Consider the following 8,088-nt stretch of genomic DNA (forward strand, 5'->3'; position numbering starts at 1 on the left):
GTAAAAAAGTACCCAGTACAAACAGGACTGCCTTAAAATATTATGTTTATCAAACATCTAAGTGTAAGTTCACAGAAGAATAATGTCTTACATTTTGCAAATTATTCTTTGCAGTTTAACTTTTTTATTGTTTTTTTCAGCTATTTATCTTTCACTGATCTTAAAAAATAAATAAAGCAAAAAGCAAACCCTAAACATACAACAATACAAAGAAAAAACAATCAAACAAACAAAAAACTGACAATGACCTGTTTGATTGATTTATTTCAATTTGTAAGTAAGTGGGAGCAACAAACCTGCACTCTTTTGTGCATTTACGGCAGACCGGACATCTGCTGTAAGTGCTTCCTGGCACCTTCAACTGAAATCAATCAGCTTCTCACTAGGTGAAAATTTAGGGATAGATTTGAAAAAATCTGGATCCACCATCTGTAGTTCTGCTACAACAGCAGTTAATGCCAAAGTGTTTCTGTCGACACCAACTTTCTTGAAGGCCCTATTCATACTCCCCTCCTTCTTGAAGGCTTTAAGAGTCATCTTGTACCGTTTCAGGACATCCTCGGGAGTTCTTGCTAAACCGAAAGAAATATAAAATTATTAGGAAAATAATTGTGTGGAAGACCAAATTCAAAGCTCAAAAGCTCAAGTCAAAACTATTACCAGTCAGAATTATACTGACACAAATTAAATTGGTCAAACAAACTTCATCTGAGTTACTGTACTTGCTAAACATAATGTTACAGAAAAATGTTAAGGTCAATTAGCTAGCTAGTTTCTTAACCTAGCTGCAGACAGCTTGATAAGTATATCAGATGAAACAGGACTGTACAACACTCATATTAGTAATTACAACATTGTGTTTAAAGATATATTCATGAACTTGTACACATGCCATTCTTTGTATTATTTCAATAAATAAATTTGCTTTTGTGTACAGCACAACAAGTCTTTCTTAGTATCTGATGCTGCTTTTACTAGCTACAATCTTGGCTTCATCATTAGCTCATCTGAAGGGGCAGCTTCTGTCATTAAAATCTCCTACTGGAATATTATATAACTTTTTTAAATGTTCTTTTCTATGTGCTCAACAATAACTAAAGGAGGCAGGACCTTCTCAGTAAACAGTGAATTATGGCATAGACTACAACATATTGGAATCTTCTTATAGTCAGAAGCCAGGACCTGCTGACAATTTTGTAAATAGGAGCCATTACCACGTGTTCCTGACTGGACTTGGAGTCGCTTTTCTCTAAAAACCAGCTTTTCTTTCTTCTTTTTGCCATGCTTCCTTTTTCGTGGATGTCCATCATCAGATGAAGATGAGGTAGAGGAGGAAGGTGGTGTGTCATCACTATCTGCAGATTCTGACCCTATGTCTTCCAGACATACCTCTTCTCTGGAGACCCTTTTATCTATAAATTAAAAATAAAGGTTATAATGGTTCTACAATACAATTTAAAGTGAATGTAATGTGCTTCCACAGCAAAATCACCAAACCACTTCTTTTTGGACCACACTTTGTGCACGGGGGTACTGTCATACTGAAACAGTAAGAGGTCCTCCCCACAACTCCATAAGGCACACAGTTATCTATAATGCTGTAAATGCTGTAGCATTCATATTTCCCCTCAGTGGACCTAGAGGCTCCAGGCAAACCCACTAATTATAAGGGGTGTCTACATACTTTTGATCATACTTTTGTTTACCTGAGTTACTCTACCCAAAACTAAAGTGAATGCACTGTCCATAGCATTGTTATTAGCATTGTCATTAATTCATGAATTCACAGCAAACAGTCAACATCATCACATAAAATCAACCCTTTATGTTTTAATGTTCTGAGCTTGAGGAGGTCAGGGAAAATCAGCTTAATTTTAGCCATAGAGCATACCTCCATACTTAAGAAATTCATTTTCCACAGAATATTATATCTTATTTACAACGATGTCAATTCACACAGGATTACCATAAGCTGAGGTACTGAGTCTGGAACAATTACTGACATGACACATTCAGATGGGACACAAACCGCTGAGAAATGCCATTAAACTGCTTGCTGACTAATATTAAATAATATATGCAATTAATATCCTATTACATTTTATTGTTAAAACACTAGTAACTGTCTCTGTCTCTGCTAGGGGCTTCCCATACTGCAAAATACAGTCTGAGGAAGATTCTCAGCATTTTGCATTTTCCACACAACCTAAATGTCCTGATAGTTCAGAGGAGTTGTAACATTATGAAAATATATTTCATGGCCATACAACACTGAGCAGAATAACTTCTTTGATAAGAAACCATTTTCTGTCCATTGCTAAAAATGATGCAGGAGTTACGAAGCCAGGCCCATGTCAACAAAATACTGTTGTGCCACTGGAGGCACTCTGCACTGCAAGTGCAGATGTGTTTTAAAAGGAAGTAACTAAAAAGTCTGAACTTTGACGGTACTGATCATTAGCAACTGCTGCTAGTGACATTTTAATACTTGCTAACCAGGCCATGGATAATTCTATCCAAAGTGATTTTTATGTGGAAGTGGTTCTTGACTAGCAGAGCTCATGGCTGCACAAGCACCAATGTTAGTGACATTGTGACCATTCCGGGCAGAGGCTCACAGGACTGTCGGAGGAACACTGCCATGCACATTTCATGCTTTCCCTGCTTTAACACACCCACTACAAATAGTAAATGGTTGTTAACAAGCTGCTATTTTGCGTGGAGGTGATTCTTGACCGACTTGGAGAGTTTGTTGCTGTCACAAGCACCAATAGAGACACTCACAGGACTATCAGAGAAACACTGCCATGCACATTTAATTGCTCTTACTGCTTTATCTCACCATTACAAACAGTCAGCAGTTGTTAAAGAGCTGGGCTGCCTAGTTTTCCAAAATCATCTTATTGTTAACATGATTTTAACTGGTAAGGAGAGTGTTCACTGAGATGCTTGCGCTACTATTCATTAAGTTTGCTTAAAGATGAATTCAGGAAACCTTGATTTCCTGAAAATTGTGTTGGAGGCACTGAAAACATTAACACGAGCAGGGCAGCATTCCAGGACCAGGGCTGAGAAGCACTGCGCTAACCCAGCATTTCCTTAATATGAATATACATCTCTGGCCATCCAGGCCCTCTTACAGTCCTGTGAGCCTCTGCTCAAAGCTGGTTACTATGTCACTAACACACACAGTCGGTCAAAAATAACTTCCATATAAAAAAACCAGTCACTTTGGACAGAATTGTCCTCTACTTGGTTAGCAACTGATAAAATGTCATCACTAGCAGCGATCGCTAATGCGCAGATACCAGCAAAGTTTATACTTCTTCAATACCTTCTCTTCCACCTGCACTAAAAAGTCCCTCCCCATTTCCCACTCACTGTGTTTGATTGACAGGAGGGCCTGGTTGACAGTGAAACACACACACACAGAGAACAATACAATTAATTCTTACCAGAAAGTGTTTTCACAGTTTGCCTTAGAAAATCTCTTTCCTCTTCAAGTGCCTTTATTTTCTGAGTCATGAACAAAAGTTCAGCATCTCTGCTTGAGGATGGCTGGTCCTTTGACATTACATCTTCTATTTGCCCCACATGTATAAAGCAATAGACAAACATAGAAACACTGTTTATTTATGTTCATTTAGATACAAGTATCTCAGGGGTGATGGCTGATCTGTATAAGCCAATAGTTTTTTAATTAGTGATTTTTTAAATCAACAGGCAACAAAAACATTAAATTTGTTTATTTGCTTTTTACCCAAAGCTGGCATCCAGAGTTACACTATATTGCCAAAAGTATTAACTCACCAATCCAAATCATTAAATTCAGGTGTTCCAATCACTTCCATGGCCACATGTGTATAAAACCAAGCCCCTAGGCCTGCAGACTGCTTCTACAGACATTAGTGAAAGAATGGGTCGCTCTCAGGAGCTCAGTGAATTCCAGCGTGGTACCGTGATAGGATGCCACCTGTGCAACAAGTCCAGTCGTGACATTTCCTCACTACTAAATATTCCACAGTCAACTGTCAGTGGTATTATAACAAAGTGGAAGCAATTGGGAACGACAGCAACTCAGTCACGAAGTGGTCGGCCACATAAAATGACAGAGCGGGGTCAGTGGAGGCTAAGTTCTTAAGTAGTATTTGGTGATTGCCAAACACACCCACAGACTAAGACTTCCACATCACATTATCGCACCAGACTCAGGGTCAGAGCTGAGTGCTTCCTCCTCTTAGCTGTGGAATCAGTAGCTACATTTACATGCAGCCTAATAATCCATTAATTATCCGACTAATAGCTCAATTGGAATAGAATACATCCATGTACACACCTCAATCAGAATAGACTAGTCCGATTGAGGCCATTCAGAATACAATTTTTATTTGATTGAACAAGGGGGGTAATCCTGTAAATAATCCATTAAACAGAAGAATAATAACCATACTTGTCTATGATTTCCTTTTCAGATACTGATCTTTTTAGTCCCGCAGATGCTACCAGATGAGCTGAGCTCAAAGTTTGAAAAACATTACAACAACAGCAACAGTAATTAAAGTAGGTGCCACTTTCCAGAATTTTGTAAGCAATTATTTACATTTCTGTGTTCAAGAAAGAATGAATAGATACATTTACTATACATTCACCTGAGACATGTGCATGCTTAGATGAAAAAGTCAGCTGTGCTTAAATAAATATACACAGTGAGCAAAAAATATTTTTCAAAATTGTTAATAAACATTTTAAAATGTTCTTTGATTCTTTGATGGACATACACTTGTCAGTAGTGCAATTATTTAACCAGTCCAACATCAGGAGAAGGCTTTGGGATCCTGGTGATTGCAACAGTCCAAAGGGAAAAGGTGCATCAGCCCTCATCCTCCAAGCCTGGTGGCATCTTGTCATAGGGTCAGTCCGTGGGAAATGGTAACAACCAATTAAGTAATTTTAGTGAATAAAGAGGCAACCACACCTCACTGTTCTTTTTAAGGGGGGGTTTATACTTTGGTACGTTTATAGACTTCAGATGGCAGCATTCTCACTTGCTCTAAGGAGCCACAGTAACAGAGCTATCACACCAGGGTTTGTTTTATCCAGCCAAACCTGCCAAGTCTGAACACTCCCTAAGTGGAGTTAAAAAAAACCTGAAAAAAAACTTTAACTTTACACAAGACTCCTAACGCTACATTCGTCTACCACTGTAATATGATTAAATAGTAAGTCGCTCTGGATAAAAGTGTCTGCCAAATATATAAATGCAAATGTACTAAAAATGTGAGTTTGGGGAGCTTTTGATTAAACTAAGAGTTAGGTGAAAATCTATGCAGCAAGCTGGCCTGTGATTTTAAGTTATCTAGCCTTATTATTGTTTTAATGCATGTCCAACAATTCAGTGTTTAATACATAAAAAATTTATTTCAATTGCTCACCTGTATTTTTTTCCTCATCAGATGTCTCAGGCAATAATACTAAAAGAGAAAATAGTTACAGTAATTTAATGCAGAAGTGGATAGTCAAAAGATAGATAACAAGTGCAAATGATGTACAAATACAGCTGTCTATGTATTAGTTACATACACATTAATGTATGTAAAAGTATGTAAATGAATCTACTTCTTAGATATGTCAGTGCAAGCAAAACACACAAAGCTGTGCACCACATTCCAGTAGAATTAATTTCTAATTATAAGGAAATAGTGTGCATGAGATCTTTACAGTTTAACTGTGAATGAAGCATATTGTTTTCTAACTGTTAACCTTACCAGGCTCCACATCCACGTCCTTGTCCGTCTCTTCATTAGACATCTCTGTTGCAAAAGCATTTATACAGTATGTTAGGCTTTATACAAGAGCATGGCTTCAAAATAGGAATGCACAGTCAGATTTGCTCAAAACACTAAAACAGCAATTGGGAAATTTCTTATTTCCATTGTGACAGAAGTGTGTTGCAATTATATGAGGTAAATAATGTAAGCCAAGTAAGTGCACTCACACTGTACTTGAAAGCTGCTGCTACATCTGCACCACAATTTCGTAGCATAATAATAAACTAAACTTTAAGCTAAATAACCAGTTACCAATTACTTTCAGTGGAACATTTTATTGGAATCATGTCATTTAAATAGGCAACTGATTTAATATTGACAATTTAAAATGCCAGTTTGGCCCATTAAAAAGCAAATGCGACTTTGACAAATTAAAAGTGCTGGAAATGTGTGTTTAATGTGTTCATTTTTCCCCACACAGTGTGAGCTTCAGATAAAAAGGCTAATAACTGTAAATTGGAATCACCTTAAAAATTCATGATTGGTGCCTCCCTACTTTAGAGTTCACTCTAAGAATTATGATATAGGTCATTTTTGGAAGTATACAAAATGTATATTAGCCCTGCTGATATGACTTTTAATAAAAAATGTTGCATGGCCAGAACTTAGTATGGTAGGGAACGAGGCAGTTAAGAGTCTTTGTGAACGATTACTAAGAAGCTTTGAGTTGAAAACGTCCCAGTTCCTAGTCGACAAGAACGCAGCTCAAGTCAGTGCCTTACTTTGATGCTAGCTAGCTAAATATAACTTACCCTTGTCTTTGATTTCCACTGGTCCGCGGGTTCTTTGTTTCTTAGTACTTCTTTTCCCAGGCAATGTTTTACGACGCGTTCGTGGCATTATTCTGAACATAAACATATGAAACCACAACTGTTTTTGACCAAACATATGGCTAATCACACAGTTTATGCTTGATGCTTATTTTTATTGGCACCACGTAAGACATGAGGAAACACCCATCCCTTTATTGTGGCAGATCGGCTGAGGATGTGTAGTGCTTTTAAATCTAATGGCTTAAACAGTTTAAAACCTGTATTAGACATACTCGACACACCTACCGCAGCTGCGGTTCTCAGGCTGCCCCGAATCTCCGCCGCTCTGCGTTCAAAACCCGAGAACAGAACCATCGCGATTGTTCGGCAGCCGATTAAAGCAGTCTGCGCATGCCCAACCGATGGTGGGGGGGCAAATTACCGCGAAAATCCAAATCAAACCAACGCTGTTGCTAAGGAATAAATCATCCACGGTAAAGTAAGCTAGCTGACAATGGCCAGAGATGTTAAATTATCTAAACAAATACTCGATTTAATTCGCCGTTGCAACAAAGGTAAAGGCAACAGAAGACTGATTAAACGGCTGTGGAAGAAAGGACTGCTGTGCAGTGAGCCATCCTGTCGCCGCTGCGGGAGGAAGATGACGTTTTCAGCGCACAGTGGGTCAGATGGGTTTATATGGTAAGATAATTTAGCCCTATGTGAAAAACATAACTTGGCTAGAGCTGGAAAGTTATAATGCTTGTATTAATACAGTCTTTTTTTTTCTTTTAAGGATGTGTCGAAGGAAAACCCACCACAAAGTTACACTGTCAATTCATGCTGGATCTCTGTTCAGTAAATCCAGGGTACCTTTGTGCAAGTGGATGGAGTACATTTACAGGTATCTAAAGTTGTCTACCAATAAGCTAAACTTACAAATTGTATATAAACACGATAAATAAATAAATAGTAGTATCATTAAAATAAAATGTGGAAAAAGATTGCTATTGATGCATGTGACCCCTTAAAATCCCAGTCTTATTACACACTAAGACTTATTATTCAGTATCTACACAGACTACAGTGCAAACTGTCTGAGCTATCCTAAGATTATAGAAATGTGTAATAAAACTTTGGGCCCACTGTTGGACACTGGCCTTTTAAAGGGTTTACCCCATGTTAAACATGGAAGTATGTTAATTATTGCATATGTTATTTGCTTAGGCTTCTGCTAATTTAGCTGAATTTTGATAAGGTTTTCTCAAGGTCTTCAGCTGAGACAGATAGATTTCATAGAAGATGGAGTTGCCCAGAGCTCAACAACATTATCCAAAATGAATGCACTGCTCAGAAAGGTATGAAATGTCAATAATGATTTACAGTACATGCTACTACATGACGCATTCATGAACAGTAGAGTAACGCATCAAAACTTTTGGTTAACTTACTAACAAAGTTAACTTACTGTTCTTTGCATTCTTCTTATTATTCTTAGGTCAAAATTT

At 37.7% G+C, this 8,088-nt stretch overlaps 1 protein-coding gene across 1 annotated transcript; it reads right to left on the minus strand.

Annotated features, from left to right (window-relative positions):
- Nucleotides 1-284: 284 nt before the first annotated feature.
- Nucleotides 285-6,659, minus strand: LOC118803912 (coiled-coil domain-containing protein 106-like). The gene is made up of 6 exons (XM_036564451.1): nt 6,581-6,659; nt 5,766-5,810; nt 5,433-5,471; nt 3,456-3,581; nt 1,215-1,412; nt 285-572 (listed from the first exon to the last, which is right to left on the minus strand). Exons 2-6 carry the CDS (start codon nt 5,806-5,808, stop codon nt 358-360), a joined length of 621 nt encoding a protein of 206 aa, XP_036420344.1. The 5' UTR covers nt 5,809-5,810; nt 6,581-6,659; the 3' UTR covers nt 285-357.
- Nucleotides 6,660-8,088: the final 1,429 nt, after the last annotated feature.

The sequence above is a fragment of the Colossoma macropomum genome, unplaced genomic scaffold (assembly GCF_904425465.1).
Source record: "Colossoma macropomum unplaced genomic scaffold, Colossoma_macropomum, whole genome shotgun sequence".
Lineage (NCBI taxonomy): Eukaryota > Metazoa > Chordata > Actinopteri > Characiformes > Serrasalmidae > Colossoma > Colossoma macropomum.

Bases quoted from the DNA above. Each gene is read 5' to 3' on its own strand.
- LOC118803912 (XM_036564451.1), bottom strand. From the start codon at position 5,808: ATGTCTAATGAAGAGACGGACAAGGACGTGGATGTGGAGCCTG. The intron at 3,582-5,432 runs GTGAGCAATTGA...TGGGGCAAATAG, and splicing joins TGATGAGGAAAAAAATACAG to AAGATGTAATGTCAAAGGAC. The intron at 573-1,214 runs GTAATGGCTCCT...CTTTCGGTTTAG, and splicing joins AGTCCAGTCAGGAACACGTG to CAAGAACTCCCGAGGATGTC.